This window comes from Cyberlindnera jadinii, assembly GCF_001661405.1.
Source record: "Cyberlindnera jadinii NRRL Y-1542 unplaced genomic scaffold CYBJAscaffold_11, whole genome shotgun sequence".
NCBI classification, from domain to species: Eukaryota; Fungi; Ascomycota; class Saccharomycetes; order Phaffomycetales; family Wickerhamomycetaceae; genus Williopsis; species Williopsis jadinii.
In genome coordinates this window covers 311606-332737 of record NW_017963662.1, presented here as the reverse complement: position 1 = coordinate 332737, position 21132 = coordinate 311606, and the positions used below count along the sequence as shown (strand labels likewise).

At 47.0% G+C, this 21132-nt stretch overlaps 10 protein-coding genes across 10 annotated transcripts; 8 read left to right on the top strand and 2 right to left on the bottom strand.

The window, feature by feature from the left end:
- Positions 1–1012: 1012 nt before the first annotated feature.
- VTA1 (Vta1p) lies at positions 1013–2000 on the top strand (the record flags this gene model as incomplete). The annotated part of the gene is made up of 2 exons (XM_020216557.1): positions 1013–1103; positions 1162–2000. 2 exons carry the CDS (start codon positions 1013–1015, stop codon positions 1998–2000), a joined length of 930 nt encoding a protein of 309 aa, XP_020069448.1.
- Positions 2001–2269: 269 nt separating this feature from the next.
- On the top strand, positions 2270–3808 carry CYBJADRAFT_109567 (uncharacterized protein; the record flags this gene model as incomplete). Its single annotated transcript, XM_020212057.1, has 1 exon — positions 2270–3808. A coding segment is annotated over one exon (1539 nt), but the record flags the coding sequence as incomplete, so codon positions are not given.
- Positions 3809–4804: 996 nt separating this feature from the next.
- On the top strand, positions 4805–6637 carry CYBJADRAFT_129925 (ferric reductase family protein; the record flags this gene model as incomplete). Its single annotated transcript, XM_020212881.1, has 1 exon — positions 4805–6637. One exon carries the CDS (start codon positions 4805–4807, stop codon positions 6635–6637), a length of 1833 nt encoding a protein of 610 aa, XP_020069446.1.
- A 971-nt stretch (positions 6638–7608) lies between these two features.
- On the top strand, positions 7609–8783 carry SLY41 (Sly41p). Its single transcript, XM_020215475.1, has one exon. The coding sequence runs from the start codon at positions 7753–7755 to the stop codon at positions 8578–8580; it is 828 nt and encodes a 275-aa protein (XP_020069445.1). The 5' UTR covers positions 7609–7752; the 3' UTR covers positions 8581–8783.
- Positions 8784–9247: 464 nt separating this feature from the next.
- Positions 9248–10578, top strand: CYBJADRAFT_194781 (delta 12-fatty acid desaturase). The gene has a single exon (XM_020217533.1). The coding sequence runs from the start codon at positions 9284–9286 to the stop codon at positions 10541–10543; it is 1260 nt and encodes a 419-aa protein (XP_020069444.1). The 5' UTR covers positions 9248–9283; the 3' UTR covers positions 10544–10578.
- Positions 10579–10798: 220 nt separating this feature from the next.
- On the top strand, positions 10799–11734 carry CYBJADRAFT_168706 (uncharacterized protein). The gene has a single exon (XM_020215474.1). It carries the CDS (start codon positions 10847–10849, stop codon positions 11510–11512), a length of 666 nt encoding a protein of 221 aa, XP_020069443.1. The 5' UTR covers positions 10799–10846; the 3' UTR covers positions 11513–11734.
- A 1011-nt stretch (positions 11735–12745) lies between these two features.
- On the top strand, positions 12746–14290 carry CYBJADRAFT_129537 (pristinamycin synthase-like protein; the record flags this gene model as incomplete). Its single annotated transcript, XM_020212855.1, has 1 exon — positions 12746–14290. The coding sequence occupies one exon, from the start codon at positions 12746–12748 to the stop codon at positions 14288–14290; it is 1545 nt and encodes a 514-aa protein (XP_020069442.1).
- A 58-nt stretch (positions 14291–14348) lies between these two features.
- On the bottom strand, positions 14349–17807 carry CYBJADRAFT_163583 (MFS general substrate transporter; the record flags this gene model as incomplete). Its single annotated transcript, XM_020213782.1, has 3 exons — positions 14349–14359; positions 14404–15902; positions 16147–17807. 3 exons carry the CDS (start codon positions 17805–17807, stop codon positions 14349–14351), a joined length of 3171 nt encoding a protein of 1056 aa, XP_020069441.1.
- An 812-nt stretch (positions 17808–18619) lies between these two features.
- On the top strand, positions 18620–20305 carry SSY1 (Ssy1p; the record flags this gene model as incomplete). Its single annotated transcript, XM_020213180.1, has 1 exon — positions 18620–20305. A coding segment is annotated over exon 1 (1653 nt), but the record flags the coding sequence as incomplete, so codon positions are not given.
- Positions 20276–21132, bottom strand: ADK2 (adenylate kinase ADK2). The gene has a single exon (XM_020213405.1). It carries the CDS (start codon positions 21016–21018, stop codon positions 20353–20355), a length of 666 nt encoding a protein of 221 aa, XP_020069439.1. The 5' UTR covers positions 21019–21132; the 3' UTR covers positions 20276–20352.

The following is a 21132-nucleotide window of genomic DNA, read 5'->3' as shown; positions in this document are numbered from 1 at the left end:
GGGTGTTATCTTCTTCTACATTTGTCTCCTATGGGGTATGAGCAAATTCAAGCGTCTTTTTGACGAATTTGACCAATTTAGCAATGGTCATATCTCATGAAATATTGAAGATTACATGCTCATGTTAGGTGGATCTATTAGTTAGAGGGTAAGCTACAGAGTGGTATAATTTAGGTGAGCTTGGAGAACAAAGAACTATTTTTATTGATAGCATTATAATAATAATCACATAACTACGAGGAGCCAGAATTATATATAAGAACACACGTGGTGTGGACCATTTTGGAAAAACCACTGATCTAATCAAGTTAAAAGCTAGTATATATGATAAAATTGATTAATGCTAGGGTATGACGGTTCCATGTTTCCCAGATTTTATTTTGTTGTTGAGATATAGGCAAATTTATGTGTTTTTCTTGATTATACGATGCAAACTATGAATGTTTATATCTCAAAAAGTATTGAAGATAACAAGCTCATACTTTGTATATCTCCTGATTCGAGTAAGAGCTACATTGTGGTATAATTTGGGGAAATTTGAAGGGGGTTGCTATTTTTATAAGTATCAGTCTAATAATTCAGAAATATAAGAGATGAAGGTTAGGTTCTAGGAACTTTATAAAGAAGTACAATGGTTCAAGGAGTGCCTTTTAAACCATTGTAGAGAAACATTCGAGTCTTGAGGATTCATACACCATGTTGCTTTCACATCCGAGAAGGATGTGATCACTGTAAAGGGTTATAGTAAATCCCAGTTGATACAATTCAGTGATAAACCCCGGAAATCGAGTCCGACGGTCGAATATCACAGCTTTGGTATTGCCCATCTCGCACACTTTTCCTGCTTCAAATCAGTTTTGCTGTCATTTTGCTGTGCCTTTTCGTGCCCTGACAGCAGCTTCACATTTGGCGCCAAAGTCTACAAAAGGGCAGCTTTTTGGACAACAGTTGTAGCCCTCCACAGTGTTTGATTATAAGACACCGCTGGAAGATCCCATTGGATGAGATAAACATGGTTCCAAGCTCCTTACCAAAGCCAATCACACAGGCTTACAACAGATCGCTTGAGCTTTCCAAAGCGGATCCCCTGGTGTCATACTTCTGTAAGTTCATTGCAAGTCCTTCACTTGAACAGTCCAATGGAGACTAACTACTATGAAGGTAAGCTTTATGCTGTGGAACAGATCCTTGATAGTGGATTGCACACTAGCGATGATGCAGTTGCTCAGTTTGCGATGAAATTGATGGATGAAATTGAGGAGGCCCGCAAAGGCGATGATGTTGTTCTTCAAGAGGTTATCCATGATAAAGAGACTAGCATTGCCTACGTGGTTAATTTTGCCAATAAGATCTTTGCAAGTGCCAAGCTACAAATCAAGGAGCAGAAGAGTGCGAAGAGCACTGCCATGGCACTGCTCGCCAGTGTAAACTTCTATGAGCTCTTGAACTTATGGCCGGACGAACATCAGAGGTTGGAGGATACAGAAGAGCTGAGTAAAAAGATCAAGTACGCTAAGTACCATGCTGCTCGTATCCTGAAGGCTCTAAAGAATAACGAGGATCCTAATGAGTACGTTGCACCAGAGGAGCAGGTCGTTGAGTCTTCAAATGAACTAGTTGAAGCGCATGAGCCAAGTGCGATAGACGAAGCCCCACCAAATTTTGTCGATGACCATGAAGATGGCGACGAACCTGCCTTGAACTTACCGTCAATCCCATCATCCAATCCAACAGCGGAGTTCTCACTCCCAGAACCACCAAAGGATGTACCAAGACACAGCTCACCTCCAGTGAATGCACCTTCTTTGAAGAGCCCAAGGAGATCTGTAGAGGAACAGCACGAGGAGGTTAACGTTGAAGAGATACTGGAGAGCAGTGAAGTCTACTCAAAGGCTCAAAAGCATTCCAAATTCGCCATCAGTGCAATGAACTACGAGGACACACCAACTGCAATCAAGGAATTGGAAGAGGCCCTCAGGTTGTTGAGAACTTTGGAGTGATTAGATTAGTTCTTCATATGCTGTATCAATCACGTGCGTTAACTGATATAAACACGTGATCTAACTAACACCAAACACGTGATCATGTAAATCAAATCAAATCCCGAGATTGTGGGCTTCCACCATTATTCCGTGTCACTGAATAAAACAACCATTTACACACCACGCCATACACCCGCAAACCATCAGTTACACATTTAAGACAGTTGTAAATGCTTGGTATTTGGCTGCTGCTATCGTTTGTATCACTGGCATTTGGCGCTGGCGTCACACACAACTTTGAATGGGTCATTGGTAACCAGAACTTGAGCCCCGATGGTGAAGTAACAAGAGAAGTCATCACGATCAACAATGAATGGCCCGCTCCGCAGATCAGAATAAACAAAGGGGACCGTGCTGTGATCCACGTTATCAACAACTTGAAAGAGGATACCTCGCTTCATTTCCATGGGATCTTCCAGAGAAACTCAAGTCATATGGATGGTGCGACGATGATCTCACAGTGTCCTATACCTCCGGGAGGTGAGTTCACATACGATTTCACGGTGCCTGATCAAACAGGAACATACTGGTATCACAGTCACTCTGTTGCTCAGTACGGTGACGGCTTAAGAGGTGTGTTCATTGTCGAAGACGGTGATGAGAATGAGCTCTACGATGGAGATATGGCCATTATGCTCGCTGATTGGTACCATACTCCGAGCGCCATACTAGTTGAACAGATGTTTGCACAGGGCTCAAGAGGAGGGGAGCCTTCCATCAAATCGGGGCTGTTCAACGAGACTGAACGACAGAGCTTGTTTGTTCAGCCGGATAAGACCTATCTGATTAGATTGGTGAACGGTGGAATGAGCGCAACGCAGTACTTCTACATCGAAGACCATACCATAACCATTGTGGAGGTTGATGGTGTGAAAGTTGACCCTGTTGAGGTTGAGGCTGTACAGCTGGCGACTGGCCAGAGATATAATGTTGTTCTGAAGACCAAATCAACAAGTGATCGTAACTATGGAGTTGTCCAGATTACAAACATCATGATGAATAAGAAGTATACAACAAACTGGCTTGTGTATGGTGAAAAAGAGCCAGAGCAAGAAGCCTCTGTTCAAGTCCGTAAGAGAGTTGGAGACTTGAACTTCTATGATGACATTAATCTGAGACCCTTGGGCTCCATTGCAAAACTACCAGAACCTGATCATCGTCTAACGTTTGTCTACTCATCGGACCATTTCAACCAATACGGCACGAAGTACTATACAATGAACTCTCACCCTCATTTGTCTCCAAAGGTACCAACACTCCATACCGTATTTAGTGCAAACAATGGTTCAAAAGCACTGGATCCAAAGATCTATGGGGAGGGAACGAATGCCTTCATCTTGCAGAAGGACGAAATTGTTGAAATTGTGTTGAATTCAGAGGATCATATGCGTCATCCTTTCCACCTACACGGCCATAACTTCCAGATCTTGACTCGTGGTGCCCATGTCCATTATCGAGAAATGCAGGAATCACAGTTCCCAGAGTACCCTGCTATTAGGGACACTGTTAACGTTCCAGGAAGTGGACATGTTGTTTTGAGATTCAAAGCTCAAAACCCAGGTGTTTGGTTTTTCCACTGTCATACTGAATGGCACGCAGTTCAAGGATTGGGGGTTGTGTTTATTGAGGCACCTGATGTGATGCTTGAGACCCAGACTCTACCACAGATGAATAAGGACCTGTGCGTTTCGTACGGTGCAAAGCCGATGGGTAACGCTGCTGGCAACGATGATTTGGATGATTTAACTGGTGAGGTTAAATGGCCAGTAAGACAGCAGGATTGGAAACCAACCACTGAAGAGACGACGACAACAATCATGCCAAGCACTGATAGAACCACTTTCATGCCAACAAAGACAGCAATGGAACAGGTGAAAGCCACTACAGATGCCAATGCCATCACAACGACAAGTACTCATACAAAGGCAACGAAGCAGGCTACCACCACCACCACCACCTCACGGGCCCACAAGGGCATGGGCATGAGAAAGAAGCCACACACAACGACCAATACAACGCCTATGGTGGCCACCATGGACATCCAATTCAAAGGTGAAGCACTATTCATCTATCTCATCGCCATGGTTGTCATCGCTGGTATATTTGCCTATCTCATACAGAGGGGGATGAACAAGTTGAAGAAGAAGATACCACTTGGAGGCATCAACTCGGAAGTCTAAGAATACAGGCATACAGGTGTATACACGCCTGATGGTTATTTATATAAAGAACAGAAGAAGAACAAACTATGGTGAATATAAGTATATATATCTAATACCCGAGATCTCCTTGTAAATCCCCTTATCCCCGTGCGTCAGATTACATAATACTAACATCCAAACACCACAAAATAATATCTCGCTTATCCGCTTATTTCCGAGCATCAGTACCCTTTTTCTCTTCATCTGTTTATTTTTCGTCTTTATCTTTTTGATCAATGGACGACTTCTACGCACTTTCCACATCTTTCATTCTTTCCCAACCCCCTTTTTTTCGCCTTGATCCTACATCTCCACCAGTCAGTTCCACTCGATAGAAACTAAATGAAGCCGGCACTGAATAAGGTGGTGTTGCCGCTGTTCATATCACAACTGTTGTTCCCACTCCCCGGTGCTAACGGTGAAGCACAGAAGGGCTCGATACAACAGAGTACACTTTACTCATGTCAAGCCGCTCTGAACGGCTATAACTTCCAGTGTGAGGAAGGGAACTGGCCATGTACTTGTGAATACGCGCCTCTTGCTGCTAGTGTGATCGAGTGCATGGACCTGTACTTGCCCAGCTCAGTGGATCGTGTAAGTGGACATATTGCATTCATCAAGGCATGCTGGAAATTCACACAGACAGACATCTCGCTTGAAGATGTAGCGGGGATATCAGCAAATGCCAGTGAGTACTTTGTTGACACCAGGGCTGTGAATAGCTCGACGCCAGTGTTTGTTCCTTTGAGACTGCATAGAGAAGATGTTCAGAATAGAATAAGGGACTATAGAGCATTTCTGGGTAACTTTGATGACTCACAGAGGTACGGTATCATCATCAACATGTATTGGGTAGTGATGATCACGTGGTTTGCAATGTGTAATAAGCTGAAGAAGACCAGATGGAACGAGAAGATCGTTTCAAGGCGGATAAACTTCCTCAGAGCAAATATATCACTACCTTTACTATTTGGATCACATCAGACTCCATTCAACATGGCCCCATGGTTAACCACCCTACTACCGACATTTGGCGATTCACTGGTTCTCCTTGGCTACTTTGCGTTGAATGTATTCTTCTTGTTCCATAACTACAAGATTACAGAGGATAATCAACTTTTTGGACCAAACTCCAATACCTTACAAACGGCAAGATACCTTGCGGACAGGGCCGGTGTTCTATCATTTGCACACTTCCCACTGTTGGTATTATTCGCCGGTAGAAACAATATCCTTATTGGATTCTCTGAATTGCCTTATGCAACGTTTATGATATTCCATAAATGGACTGCAAGGGTTATGGTTGTGCATGCAACGTTACACACATTGGCGTACCTGTGGATGCTTTGGTATAAAGGATCATTTGCGGTCTTTATCCATGAATGGTGGTTTGTCATGGGGGTATTGGCTATTGTCTTGGGAGTACTGATCCTGTTATTTGCTGCTCACTACTTCAGAGTACGATTTTACGAATGGTTCTTGGTATCCCATATAGTCTTTGCATTGCTGTTCTTTATATCATGCTGGGAGCATTGTGTGACATTTGGCTGGCTTGATTGGATCGCATGTGCATTTGCTTTTTGGATCACTGATAGATTGATCAGAATCTATAGGTTGGCTCGATTTGGTGCACCAAGGGCCACCATAGAACATATCTCAGACGACACGTTCAAAGTGAGTGTTAAGAGACCACACAATTGGAAACCATACCCTGGATGTTTTGTCTTCATCCATTTCTTACACTGGTCAATCTTCTGGCAATCGCATCCTTTCACCATTGTTGATTCAGTGTTAGAAGACGAGCAAGTGACAATCTATATTAAAGCCAAGGATGGTCTAACGGGTCAGATTGCCAAGCTGCTGTCACACACTGGCCAGATATCCATGAGAGTGTCATTGGAGGGACCTTACGGCAACCAATCCCCGTGCGAGAACTATGAGAATGTTATTCTATTTGCCGGTGGTAATGGTATACCGGGGCCCTTCTACCATGCTCTGCACTTAGCAGAAGGCTCTAGACTACTACCCAAGTCCAAGATACGACTGATTTGGATCATCAGATCTGTCGACTCCATCAAATGGTTCGAGCCGGAGTTGAAGCGACTGTGCAGGACAAAGATACAGTGTGACATCTACATAACCAGGGGCTTCGAAGCGTCCATGGTGCGTGCAAACCCATTGCTTTCACAGTTCAAACACCATATAACGTTCCACAGTGGGAGAGCCCCGTCTGCAAAGATCCTACACCAGGAATTTGAACTGTGCTCAAGTTCCTTAGCCATTGTGACCTGTGGTCCTGGAATGATGTGCGACGAGATACGGCACGTGGTTGCAAAGAGCGTGGAGGACGTCGACTACCGTGTTGATCTATTTGAAGAGCTACAAGTCTGGTGAATGCCAGCCTTACAAGTGGCTCCGGAATTGCACCAACCGTAATGATACAACCATCGCTATATAGAACGTATATGTGTATGAGTTTTCGCATTTCCATCCAAATCGGGTAATTGCCTGCCTTGCTATCGTCTGCGCCATTTTCGCCGCAAATCGGTGTAATAAGGATTTCATCCAGCGATTTGCGCCGCAAATTGGCGCAAACCTGCTGGATCAGAAAAAAGCGAAATGCAAAAAAAAGAAAAAAACGTGCAAACTCTAAAAAACTTTGATGTTGTCAATTGTCCACTGAAACTGCTTCTTTTAATCATCTTCTTTTTCCTTCACGTGTTTGCCTCCTCGCTTTCATAGCTTCATCGTCAAGAACTTCAGGTTCGTTCCATTCGCTTATTCCCCTCGAATCTGTTCGCCTCTTTTTGACTTGTTCATAACCGTTTGTGGTTCACTTCTTCGTTACTGTTTGTTTACTCCTTTTTGCGCCATCACGCGTGCTCGGAAACCAAAACAGCAACAACAACAACAGCGGAAACAACAACGTCAACAGACAAACAGCACAGTGCTTTGGGATTCATTTGGTGTGTGATTCTATGACCACGGTTCAGATTACGAAGGGCAACTTCCACGAGAGTGCCAAATCAACACACCATCGTGGAGAAAGCGTTGGTAAGATCACCGTCAACGTTGGTGATGCTGCCACTTCAGTAGGCGCAACAACAACAACAACAACAACAACCAGTGCTACAACAGGTCAGCTGCCGCCATTACCGCAGTACGTTCCAAGGTCGGGTGCTTTGAAGCCTTCAAAGTCGTCGGTTTATCTCACCGACGCTCAATATGAGAGGCATTTCACCGTCCAAGGGAGAAGCACGCTATTCGCTCGGTTGAAAAGCTTTCTCCCGCCAGTGGACTTTAGCGTTGTTACGTTTTGTCTGGTGTGGTATGCGATGAGTGCGATATCGTCAAACATTACCAAAAAGATACTCATTGAGTTTCCCTACCCGACAACCTTGACAGAGGTGCAATTTCTAATTTCGTCGATGTTTTGTATCGGCACTCTGTGGGTTATAAACAACCAGCGCTGGTTGGTCAAATACTTCCCTCAGGGCTCTGTTCCAACGATGGATCAGTTTGAGAAGAATGGTGCCGTGTCCACGTGGAACCTTGTTAAGCCGAACGAGAAGGTGCTGAAAACGACCATACCCATGGGCATGTTTCAATTTGTGGGTCATATCACTTCCCATCAGGCCACCAGCGTGATTCCCGTGTCGCTGGTTCATAGCGTCAAAGCTTTGAGTCCATTAACCACCGTGTTGGTCTATAGGGTTGGCTTTAAAGTTCAATACCGCACCGTTACTTATTTGACGTTGATCCCGTTGATGGTTGGTGTCATTTTGACGTGTTTTGGTAATTACAAGAGTAAGGATAACAATGGGGAAGGATTTTATAAAGGGCTCTTCTTTGCCTTGATCTCGATGGCCATATTTGTGAGTCAAAACATATACGCCAAACAGATCTTGACGTGGAAGGAGGAAAAGACATTACCAACCCAGCAGAGACCTAAAGAGGAAACCAAGATTGATAAGATCACCATCTTGTTGTACTGTTCACTGATCGGCTTCGTCCTAACGCTACCGGTGTTCACAATCACAGAACTCCTCAACTACGGTGACGTTGGCTGTACCATCTGTAAAATGAATGCCAAGATCATCTCCTTATTCCTACTCCACGGTGGTTCGCACTTCCTCCAGGCAATGCTTGCGTTCCACCTGATTGGGTTAGTGTCCCCTGTTAACTACTCAGTTGCAAACATCATGAAGAGAATAGTTGTGATACTATTTGCGCTGTTGATGGAACGCACCAGTGTTAACGGCGTACAGTGCTGTGGTTTGCTGCTTACAATGACAGGGTTATATCTATACGATCGATTTGGTTCAAAGAGGGTCTAAGCAGGCTGATATACATATATAGACAGAAAGAGACATTCCACCATTACTTGAAAGCACACCTTATGAGAACCGGATCGAAAGCCAAAAAACAATAACACGTAGTAACCGAGGCAACAGTGGGAACCCTGCCCCAGTACAATATCCATCTCATAACACCCGGACACCACTTAGGCACCACCCAGACACCACCCAGACACCACCTTAAAGAACGGCATCCCGTTACGACAGAATCCCCAACATTCGGTCCCGATAACAAAAGCTTTTCCCAACAATTTTACTCTGTCGGACATTCCTGTAAGCGCAGGCCTCACTTTATACGTGCGTGGACCCTACAAAAAAAAGCAAAAACCACTAACAAATATGCGCAGTGCCTACCAACATGCTGTGTATACAACAAAACGTGGAAGGCCGGGAAGATGTGCACCCTGTGCACGCTCTGTGTGTGTATCAGATCGTAGTTCCACTACGTAATAAACGAGAGCCAAAGGAGAAAATTTTTATCCCCTTTCTTTGGGAAATAGAGCCACTTTTTTTTCTCCCTGGGCACTGTGATACCGGGCCATCTCTTCGTCTGATTTCATACACCGTTAATTTGTTTTTCCAATATTAATCCCCTGATCTGACTCTTTCATTCTCTTCCTGCTCTCTTTCTCTCTCTCTCTCTCGCTGTGTGTGTGTTCTTTTCCTTCATTAGACCTACAACATGTCCTCTACCGTCACAGGCTCATCGCTCGGTGGTGGTGATCAAAGCTCCAGTACAACAACAAAGAGATCTGGTAATGTTTCGTCTCTCAAGCAGACGTCGGGACTCATTGCCATCGACACATTTGGAAACGAGTTTGAGGTTCCAGACTACTCCATCAAGGACATCCTCAGTGCCATTCCTGAGCACTGCTACGAGAGAAGACTGACCGAGAGTTTCTACTATGTGTTCAGAGACATCTTGTGTATGGTTGTTACTGGCTACCTTGCCAACAACTACATTCCTCTCGTGGGCTCCCAGGCCGTCAGAGGGCTTCTGTGGGCCCTGTATACCGTTGTGCAAGGTCTGTTTGGTACCGGTATCTGGGTGCTTGCACATGAGTGTGGTCACCAGGCATTCAGTGATTACGGCTGGGTCAATGACCTGACCGGCTGGGTGTTGCACTCCTACTTGCTCGTTCCTTACTTCTCATGGAAGTATACCCACGGGAAGCACCACAAGGCTACAGGCCACTTGACCAGAGACACTGTCTTTGTTCCGCCAACAAAGGACCAGTTCAAGAAGAAGAGATTTGTCGAGAGATTGGAGGACCTCTCCGAGGATGCGCCAATCGTGACACTTTACCAGCTGTGTATCCAACAACTCGGTGGATGGTGGGCTCATTTGACCACCAACGTCACAGGTCAAGTGTATCCAGATGTGCCAAAATGGAAAGTCAACCATTTCCACCCAGAGGCACCAATGTTCGAAAAGAAGGACTATTGGTTCATCGTGCTTAGTGACATTGGTATCCTTGTTCAGCTGCTTGTCTGTTACAAGTGGATCATGAACTATGGTACTTTCAACTTCTTGATGAACTACTTCATCCCATACATGTTTGTCAACCACTGGTTGGTGTTCATCACCTACCTCCAGCACACAGCACCAACCATGCCTCACTACGATGCTACTGAATGGAACTTTGCCCGTGGTGCAGCCGCAACCATTGACAGATCTCTCCCATTTGTGGGCCCACATATCTTCCACGATATCATTGAAACCCATGTCTTGCACCATTACGTTTCAAGAATCCCATTCTACAACGCTAGAGAGGCAAGTGCTGCCATTCAAAAGGTCATGGGCAAGCACTACCAACAGACTGATGAATTCATGTTCAAATCGTTGTGGAAATCCGCTAGACAGTGCCAGTTTGTTGATGGTGATAACGGTGTTAGAATGTTTAGAAACATCAACAACTTTGGCGTAAAGGCACGTGATTGAATTGCGCTGGTCTTCCTTTCTTTCTATACACTACTATATAACTTTTATAACGATAAAATCTATATAACTAGGTATCCACCTGCTGATTATTACTTCATTCATCTTCAATTGTACACATTTATATAGAGCCTTGGGAAGTCACGTGAGGTGTACATCCAAACATACACCCGGACACCAGCTTCCTATTTAACCGCGGTACAACTGCTGCTCAAAATTGCATCAACGAACATCTCAAGATTAATCCCCATTGTTCATCTTCAATTGGGTAGATTTCGTGGCTCACTGCTCCATTGTTGTTCGAGGATGTACACTTGGGTCAAATACCTTCTATGGGCATTTGCTCTTTCGACGTATAAGTCCTTACCATTTGCCTACTACGTCCGTATCTACTGGGTCTTTGGATCAAACTTGATATTGGCAAAGTACTTCCCGTATTGGAAGTTCACCGCTAAGGACATCTTTAGAGTGGATAGATTCCAGACTTATAACTCACCGTTGGAATGTGATTTCTACTTGCACAAGAATAACGCTTGCTACTTCGAGGAACTGGACATTGCAAGATCGCAATTGATGACTAGAAACTTCCAACATTTCTTCCATAACTATCCTACAAAGAGTGGTGGTTATGTCTTCGTTCCAGTGGCTAATATCTTTGGGAGCTTCAAGAAAGAGATCAAGCCGTTTGCCAGATACCATATAGACTCACGTATCCTTGCATGGGATGATAAATGGATCTTTATTCTCTCTAAGTTTGTGCTGAATGGATCTGAAGCTGTGGCCTCCACATGTGTTACCAAATACGTGTTGAAGGATGGTAGAAAAACCGTCCAGCCAATAGAAGCAATCAAGTTTCAAGGCTTATATAACGACGATGCTGCTAAGCAGAACGAGGAGAACTTGAAACTGTGCTCATGGTTGGTGAATACTGACCAATTGGATAGCTTCGAGATGGGTATTAGCAACTTGTAAAGCCCAGTTACCCATCAATTGAAGTTTTTGGATAGCGACTAACAGCATGGATAGACTAATTGGCAGTATTTTCGACCCCATTTGTCTTCTGGGAAGTTCGTTGAGAGGTCTTTGCAATAGTTGAATCAACTCTGAGATTTTTGAATGAACGCTAGTATGATTGTCCTTTGCTCTATGTTTAATTTCTTTTAATACATGTAGTGGAACCACTATGGAAGAGAAATCACCATCAGTCATTAGCAATCTCTTTTCTCAAACTGTCAGATCTTGAGACTAAAGACTGGACGGCTCACAGACTTCAATAATTGCCTTTATGGGAGTATCAACAGCAGATTCAAAGGCCAAGTGTACCCACCTGTTCTGAGCCTCAGTGAAATTTTGGCATCACTTCGGCTAAAACCAACTGTACTAGATGCTCACATTTGCATCGAAAGTGAGTGTGAGAGTATTCAAGCTCGAAACATACTTCAGCGAGTCTTGTGAACGGTGTGTGGTTCATGTACTTTGTATGATTGCTTCATAGGATCATTCACTTGGTACTATAGAACATGAGTATCGTATCCTTACAAGACAGTAAAAACACTCAAGAAGCTCTAATAACACACTAATAACTCAATGAACCTATTGAGACTCATGAGGTGATCCTTGATGTATACCTCTCTATACCTGAACCTCCGTATATGGCCTGCTAATTCTACACGATGATTACAACAGCTCACACCATATTGGTTCTTCTTCATTTCGCTTAAACTCGAAAATATGAGTGACTCCCCGCACAAATAAACGGCTCTGCAGCACAAGTTGAGCTGCCATCGAAACATCAGACATCTCTACAGAGCACGTCCCCCATGTTAGTTTTTACATCAACTGCACGAGCTCATCGGCCCTGCAGCTAAGGCATAAACTCTACAAACCCAAAATAAATGAGATACCATCGTTCAAACGACTAATCAGACCATTCCATCAGCTCAGTTTGACTTCAGCCCATTCGACTTGAAGGATGAACCAGTGGTTCGATCGTTTCTTGCACACGTTGTTTGTATACAAACGGAATCATCGCTTGGATGTCCTAATTGGGGAATACGACGGTGCCACATCGAGAACGGCATATATGGGCAGATCGCATTGTACTGAGGTTTATAAAGGTGGTGGGTGTGTGCATCATTGTTACATCTCCTGTACTCCTACGACTCTGGTTCTCAGGCTGTTGTGCTACAAAGCAGGAATAGTAAAATGGAGGTTAAACACGCTGAAGATGCGCAGGCTCAAAAGAAGCAGAAACGTCAATTGACTCGTAAGCCATTGATCTTCAACATCTTTACACAGAGTTGCTGCAATACACAGCCTGCAGGTCTCTGGAGCTACCCTGGCGATGTATCTAGTCAATACACGACGCTTGAATACTGGGAGAAGCTGGCCAAAAAGGCAGAAGAGGCAAAGTTCAACGCCATCTTCATCGCTGATGTCTTGGGACCCTACGACATCTACCACGGCCCGAGAAACTACTCCTACGTTGCCAAGGCAGGTACCCAATTCCCAGGCATCGATCCTGCAATTCCAATCAGCGCAATGGCTGCAGTAACCAAAAGTGTTGGCTTTGGTATCACCTTCAGTACAATTAGCGAACATCCTTACCTATTGGCAAGGAAGCTCGCAACCTTGGATCAGATGACAGGAGGCCGTGTGGGTTGGAACATTGTCAGCTCGTACCTCGACAGTGCCTCTCGAAACCTGCTGAATGGAGGACAATTGCCAAATAAGCTTGCAAGATATGAAAAGACAGATGAGTACGTTCAAGTCGTTGCAGAGCTGATGCTCTCAAGTTTCAGGGAGGATGCCTTGAAGGCAGATCCAAAGACAAAGACATTTATCGACCCCGACCTTGTCCGTCCAATCAACTTCGAAGGGGAATGGTATAAAGTGCCAGGCCCTGCCTACACTTCTCCTTCACCTCAGGGAATACCCGTGCTTTTTGAAGCAGGAATCTCCAAGGGAGGTGTTGAATTGGCATCCAAGTGGTCTGAAGTGGCATTCTCCACAGGCTCAACACCAGCTATGTTGCGGTTCAAAACTGATAGAATCAGGGAATGTGCACAGAGCAGATACGGGAGAGACTGGAATGACGTTAAGATCTTAGCCTTCGTCATGGTGATTGTATCAGATACAGAGGCCAAGGCATGGGAAAAGTTCAACAGATACGCTGATGCTGCTGATCCTGACGCTGCCCTGGCTATGGTTTGTGGATGGACCTCTGCTGACTTCACTGAATATGCTGACGACTTTGATCTGCTACAATCGTCAAATGGCATGCACCGTGATATTGTAAAGCACTTCTGCAACTCACTCCTCGATAAAGGGCCAATCACCAAGAAAGACTTGGGCAGACATGTCTCTGTCAAGGGCAATGCTGATCTTATCATTGGTTCTGTTGACCAGGTTGTACAGAAACTGATCGATTACGTCGAGATTGGTGGTGCTGATGGCTTCAACTTTGCATCAGCCATCAACCCAGATTCCTATGATGAGCTCATAGATCTCGTCATTCCAAAGCTAAAGGCAAAGGGACTCTTCTGGGACGATTACCCAGTTCCAGGTGGTACGCTGAGGGAAAACCTGACAGGTGTGAAGGGTGCGAGCCACCTGGGCAAGCACCATCCTGCCTATGGCTATAGATGGACCAGCGACTTGTCGAGGGAAGAGTTTGAGCAGCAATTCGACTCCTACAAGAAGGAACTGCGCAAGAAGCAAGGTGATGCCTACGAGCAAGGAGCAAAGTGATGTCTGTATACTGAACTGAAAGGGAATAGCTTAGAACTGATTAGATTGGTATGTCTTTCTAGCTCGTATCTGGGCACCGTACTTGTAGAATACAAAAGGAATAGGAATCATACCAAGGGCAATGAACCCAAGTAAGGAGCCTCCCCAATGGACACCAAGGTTAACAAACAGTTGTCTTGAAAACAGTGGGAAGAACGCAGCGAACACTGATCTTAGAAAGGTATTGGTGGCTATGGCACTGGCAGCGTACTTGGTGTAGGTATCAACCAAGTAGTTCAAACAGCCTTGGAATATGGTTAAGAAGCCAATAGCAAACATGTAGATGCCGATACACTGTACAATCCAGTGTATACTCTTGTCTGAAGTCCATGAGAAGATGAAGATGCCAGCAGGCATAAACCATCCCAATACCATGAGCAATGGGAATCTCTCCTCTGGTATAACAACACCTCCATTTCTTTCAATGGTTTTGGCAAACCTCTTAGCGTACAGCATGTTGATGATACAGCCTGTGAGGGTGCCCAGAAACAAAGAGATGTTCGGCAGCGTCGATATTGTGCCTGTCCAGCCACGGCTGATTGTCATCACCTCTGGTAACGTGATGACAAAGATATAGAATACGCCAAAGACGTATGAGGCAAACAGCACTATACAGAACACAATTGGGGTGAATAGCATGGCGAACGGGCGAACCAAGTGATTCCTAACAACGTCCTTGAGCTCCAGCCTCCACATATCATGTTGACAATGGATGTTATAGTTGCCTGTAGCCAATCTCAAGAGCCTTGCACGAGTCTTCAACACAGCAGCTGGGTATGTCTCCTCGATGAAGTACTCGCAGATGAAGAACAATGTCAGGTTTAACAGCCCACTGAAGTACTCTGGTATCCTCCACGCCTGCTTGTCGCTCTCAGGCCTACTAAAGATCAGCAGTGAGGACACCACTGGGCCCACAGCAGGTGCCATGGAGACAAACACAGCGTAGATGGCGAGGTATTTCCCACGCACACTGGGCTTTGGGAACATGTCTGACAGAACTCCACCAGATGACACCACTGGGGCTCCAGAAAAGAACCCAGATAAGAATCTGTACACCAGAAGTGACGGCACGTTGTAGGCAGTTGCGCATGCGAATGCGAATATCGAGCTTATGAAGAATGGCACCAGCACACCAATCTTCCTTCCGTAGACCTCACTTATAGGAGCAAACACCATTGGTCCGAACGCGATGCCCAGGATGTAGAGAGACGAGGATAGCACCGTGACCTCCCTCGTTACACCATAGTTCTCCATGATGAGCTCGCTGAACTTGGCAGATGCCAACGTTGTTGAGTTGAACTGCGCACAGAACGTCACCAGCCCATACAGCAGCGTGTGCCGCAACTTCTTCTTGAACGGCCAGTTGCCTGCTCTCAGCGCAGACTCCTCCTGTAGGTGCAGCAGCCCATCCTCGGAGATGATATAGTCCTTCAGTTTCTCAACCTCCATCTCAGTCGCAGTGTCCTCCTCTGAGGTCTTTTGCGATTTCTTCATAGTCTGTACACCATAGGACGCTATTCCTCCGGAGCAGTACAGCAGAATATGATCCAAACAACCGTTCCAAGGAGGGAAACTGCACGGTTATAAAGCCAGGCGACTGATGACTCTTAGATACCGATCACCGTCTCCGATCTTACGCTGTTAACTACAAAAATAGAATGGCAAAGAAAGAAAAGAATTTTCCATTATGCAGATTGGCCCGTTTGGGACATAACGCCGGCCGTTGCCAAGTTTCCCCCTAACGCCGAAACACCGACGATGACGATGACGTCAGCGCGTGCTTAGTAAGCACTATAAGCACTATAAGCACTGCCTACTGGATTCTAAGGCCATCGTTGGCCTTCTTCTCCTCGTCCAGCAGCTTCTCGCTCTGCTTCCTCTTGTTCTCCTCCTCCACGAGCCGTTGCTTCTTGGCTATCTTGCTCTTGTTCGGTGCCTTGCCGTGGAACTGGTGCGATAGCTGCTTGTAAGCTTCCTTCTGGCTCAGTTCTCTGCCGTACTCGTCGTGATACTTGACAGAGACCTGAGGCTTGTAGTTCCTGAGCTTGGCCTCGATGGTGTGTTTGTCGTCGTCTGGGTTCAGCACGATCTGTTTGCGTAGTTGTTCGTTCTGGCGTTCGCTTTCGATCTCCTGCTTCGTCTTGACCTTAACAACGTTCTTGGACTGGAGGAAGGAAAGCGTCGATGCCAGCCCTCCAGAGAAGTCGGGGCCTTGCGGCTCTGCCTCTTGTTGTGCTTCTTCAATTGCTTCAGTGTCTTCAATTGCATCGGCTGCTGGGATTTCCTCTATGGTTTCATCACCCTTGGTGGCCTCAGGTGTAGTTTCAGCCAACAGATAAGCTTTTAGAGAGCTTAGGAACTCTGTATTCTCACCAATGACGACACCACTGGATTCCTCGTCAACCTCCATCTTGCTGGCCCGTTCCTCTTCAATCTCCCTGGCCAACTCCTCTGGCGTCATGAGCTTCTGCCTCTTTTTTTGCCTGTGTTGTCTCTTTAAAGAAAGCGTTGATTGTAGGTCCAAGTCGTCCTGGAAGTCCAAATCTTCATTCACAAGCTCAACACTTCTTAGAATGTGATCGCCCTCTTCATCAGTACGGTCTCGTTGTCGGCTTCTGCTCTTTGATTTACGCTTGAGGAGCTTTTTCATCTTTATGGGCTTGGCCTCTGCGTAGTCGTCTTCCACCTCGCCTTGTTCGTCTTCGCTCAAATCGAATGTGATCCTGGTTGAATGCTTCACGTCCTCTGGTGCCTTATTAACACTGCCCAGCTGAATAACCTCATTCTCAACAGTGAGCTCATTGGTGCCTTCTTCCTCCTCCTCTTCTTTGGCAAGTTGTAGCCTCGATTTTTCACTTCCATCTTCGTTGAATCTCCGGCTGTTGAGTGTCTTCTCGAGCTCGTTGTTCAACCTGGCTTGCTGAACCAGCGACTCAGACTCCAGCTTGTCGCTCTCATCCAAAATGCTCGATTCCTTCAGCGTCAGGATCGAATCCTCCCCCAGCTGTTGCAGTTCACCAGCGTTATGGCCAATCTTGAACCCAGTCATCGCTGGTGTCTCGTCTGGCATGGTCACCCTGCTCTTCTTCTTGCTCTTCTTCCTCACACTCCTGCCCAGGCTCGAAAGCCAATCATCAACGCCTTCCTCGCCCTCCCTGGCATCATCCAGCAACGTCTTCCCCAGGGTGGACTTCCGCTTCCTGTTCAGCTTGGACCTCATCGACGCCAGCGAGCTCTCCAGCTGCTCATCCTTCCGTCCTCCACGGTCACTCGCTTCACCCACCGCAGCTGGCGACCCACCAGCTGCTATAGGCTTCATCCCTAGCGACACCCTCAACTTATTCGTCTCATCAAGCGTGAGCGATTCTGAGCCAACGCTGGCCTTCGCCGGCTCATCTCCAGCGCCAGGAATCGGTTTCAGCCCCAAAGAAAGACGAATCCTATTAGTCTCTTCCAACGAAATCGACTCCTCCGACATCTCACACTGTTTCCGCAGTCCTCGTGGTGTAAACTCGCTGTGAATAACTCGCCGTGAACAACTGGCCAGTGCCCTGTCCGCTGCCTACGCAGAGGCGAAAAAAACTCCCCGAGAGCCTGGCGATGGCCACCACCACGGCAAGCCTCTTTGACACATTCGCAAGACATAAAACCACTAATTCCACCATCAACATCGCTGGCAAACACGAACAAGAGCAACGGCACGAGGGCACTATGAGACGCCCGCTGCCTGGATTGTTCCCTGAGATCGAAAAGCACGGTGGTGGCGGCGGCGACGGTACGCGTGAGGACGCTGACCGTGAAGACGGCCAGGACGAGGAGGACTTGCTCTCGCCAGTGCTGACGGAGACGATTCAGCGCCGGCTGGAGGAGGTTGCTGAAGGGGACCAGCACGCCAGGGACAACAGCGACAGGTTCTACTACACCACGCTGCTGGGGCTGGACCACGACGTCGAGGCCAGCAGCGACTTCGAGCAGTACGACCGCATGGTGAAGAGGGAGGAACAGCTCCGCCGCAAGGTTGAGCATCTACGACGTGACCTTCGTATCAACGAGCCTCTGGAGCTGGAGTTCGATGCTGGAGCGGAGCACGTCCGCTACCACAAGTACCAGAAGCAGCACGCTCCGCTGAAGAAGCCGCCGAGGGCCAGGGAGCGGGACGTTAAGGAGAAGGACCTGGAGCTCATGAGAGAAACCTCGCGAGGAAGCAATCGCACGGAGATCATCGACTACTCCAACGAGATCAAGTCGCTGGACAGACCACCGTCGTCCTTGGACAAGCCCACGAGCCATGTCCAGAGGAAGTTAGTCCGGTCGCAGATCCAGATGATCGCGCTGGGCGGCACGCTCGGTGTTGGGCTCTACCTCAACTCGGGCAAGGCCTTCAGCATTGCTGGGCCGCTAGGCTGTTTCCTCGGGTTCACCATCTCTGGAAGCATAGTGCTGGCCACTATGCTGAGCTTTGCGGAGATGTCCACGCTGATCCCGACCACGTCGAGCATTTCAGGGCTGGCGTCACGGTTTGTCGAAGATGCCTTTGGCTTTGCGCTGGGATGGTGCTATTGGCTGAGCTTCACCATTGCGATGCCTTCAGAGGTGTGTGCGGCCACGATCATGCTGAGCTACTACACGGACCTGGATGTTCCCTCCGCGTCGACGTCTGGCTTTGTTGTGCTGTTTCTGGTGTTCATCATCGGGATCAACCTCTTTGACGTCAGAGTCTACGGCAACATCGAGTACGTGACCTCGCTGGTCAAGGTGCTGTTCTCCGTGGCCCTGATCATCACGATGATCGTGCTCAATGTGCAAGAGAATTATGGGTTCATGTACTGGACCCCGTCCCGGTCACCGTCGTGGGCCAGCTATGGTCCATTCAGGCCCACTTTTGACTTGAACGACGTTGGACAGGGCTCCAGGGGTGGCATTGGTGGAGGCTGGGGCCGTCTGTTGGGCGTGCTTTCTTCGGTATTGATCTCGTCGTATGCGTACACTGGAAGTGAGATTGGATTCATCGCCTCCATGGAGTGTAAGAACCCGAGAAAGGCCCTTCCAAGCGTGACGAAGAGAGTCTTTGGCCGTGTGGTGTTCCTCTATCTGCTCTCCATCTTCCTCGTGAGCCTGAACTTCTACTCTGGCGATCCTCGTCTATTGCACTATTACTCGCCTGATGATGCTGCTAAGGATATCTCGCCTTCAATCTTGGAACATTACCAAACACAGTGCACTTCTAGCACGCTATCCCAATACTCCAACGGGAACCAGTCTCCCTGGATCATTGCTCTACAGACAGTGGGGCTTTGTTCGTATGCTGCTGTGAGTAATGCCTTCTTCATCATGTTTGCTGTCACTGCAGGCTCGTCCCATCTGTACGTATCTTCACGTACCATTTACTCAATGGCTACCCAAGGGAAGGCCTTCCAAGTCTTTGCAACATGCTCGGATGCTGGTGTCCCTTACGTGGCAGTGCTCTCGTCAGGATCGTTCGGGTTGTTGGCCTTCCTGTCCATCAATAAGAAGGCACTGAGGGTGTTCCAGGATTTTGCGAACATCTCTTCAACCACTGCGATGCTGATGTGGGCAGGGATGTGTCTCTCATTCATACGGTTCTACTACGGACTCAAGCTGAGGCCTGATATCATCTCACGGAGTGATCCTTCCTACCCCTACAGATCACCACTACAACCGTTCTTAGCCATCTACGGCCTGATAGGGTCGTTGTTAATTGTGATATTTATGGGGTTTGTTGTGTTCTTGAAAGGATATTGGAACACACAGACTTTCTTTGTGAGTTATGGTGCCCTGATGCTGTTTGCTATCTGCTACTTTGGTTATAAGTTCTTTAGAAGCTCCAAGATCCACAGGCTGGATCAATTGGACTTGGACTCTGGAAGAAGAGAGATGGATCGCATCATCTGGGACGAGGAGACGAACTACATAAGTTCTGTTGGTGAACTGATCAAGAAGGTCATATCGTGGCTGGCATAGGTTTCGATGTATATAAAGGTATAATAATAATAATGTCTAATCTAGGAGAAGTTGTCTCTGATGAGCTTGAGAAGCTTTGGGAAGATGATATCACTAGTCTCGCCATCAACGGTGTGTAGTACGCCTTGTTTCGCATAAAACTGCTTCAAGGGCTCGATGAGCTCGTTGTACTTGTCCAGCCTGCGCTGGAACACTTCAACGTTGTCGTCTGGTCGTTTACTCAGAGGCTCGCCTGTAACGTCATCCTGACCGGCAACCTTTGGAGGGTTGTACTGGAGATTGTAGATACGGCCGCTTGGAATGTGCACCCATCTGTTCTCAATTCGCTCTAATATCACCGACTGTGGCACGTTCAGCTCAACCACGCAGTTCAGCTTGGAATCGTGGCTCGACAGCTCCTTGTCCAACAGCACTGCCTGGTTCAACGTTCTTGGGAAGCCATCCAGCAGCCAGGACTTACCGGCACCTGCCAGAAGCTGCCTGCGTGCCAGATCTCCAATCACCATCCCCGTCATAACGTCGTCTGGGATGAGCTCACCACGAGCAATGGCCTGCTTAATCTTCGGGTCGTCGCCATGTTGGCGCAATAAATCGCCAGAGCTGAGCGTGGGAAGCGACATCTCCTTCAACAGCTTAGAGGTCTGCGTACCCTTCCCAGACCCCGGAGCACCGAGCAATAGCAGACGTAATGGACGACTTAGAGACATTGGAGCTTGCTGTACACGGTGGAGTCCTTCGATCGAGTCCAATGGCTCAATTGACAGCGCTGGAGGTTGGTTGTGTGACGTTTCATTGTTTCGACGGCCGTTGCCGGGTGGGAA

Excerpts from the sequence above, each read along its gene's own strand:
- SLY41 (XM_020215475.1), top strand. The coding sequence starts at position 7,753 with ATGGATCAGTTTGAGAAGAATGGTGCCGTGTCCACGTGGAACCTTGTT.
- CYBJADRAFT_194781 (XM_020217533.1), top strand. The coding sequence starts at position 9,284 with ATGTCCTCTACCGTCACAGGCTCATCGCTCGGTGGTGGTGATCAAAGC.
- CYBJADRAFT_168706 (XM_020215474.1), top strand. The coding sequence starts at position 10,847 with ATGTACACTTGGGTCAAATACCTTCTATGGGCATTTGCTCTTTCGACG.
- ADK2 (XM_020213405.1), bottom strand. The coding sequence starts at position 21,018 with ATGTCTCTAAGTCGTCCATTACGTCTGCTATTGCTCGGTGCTCCGGGG.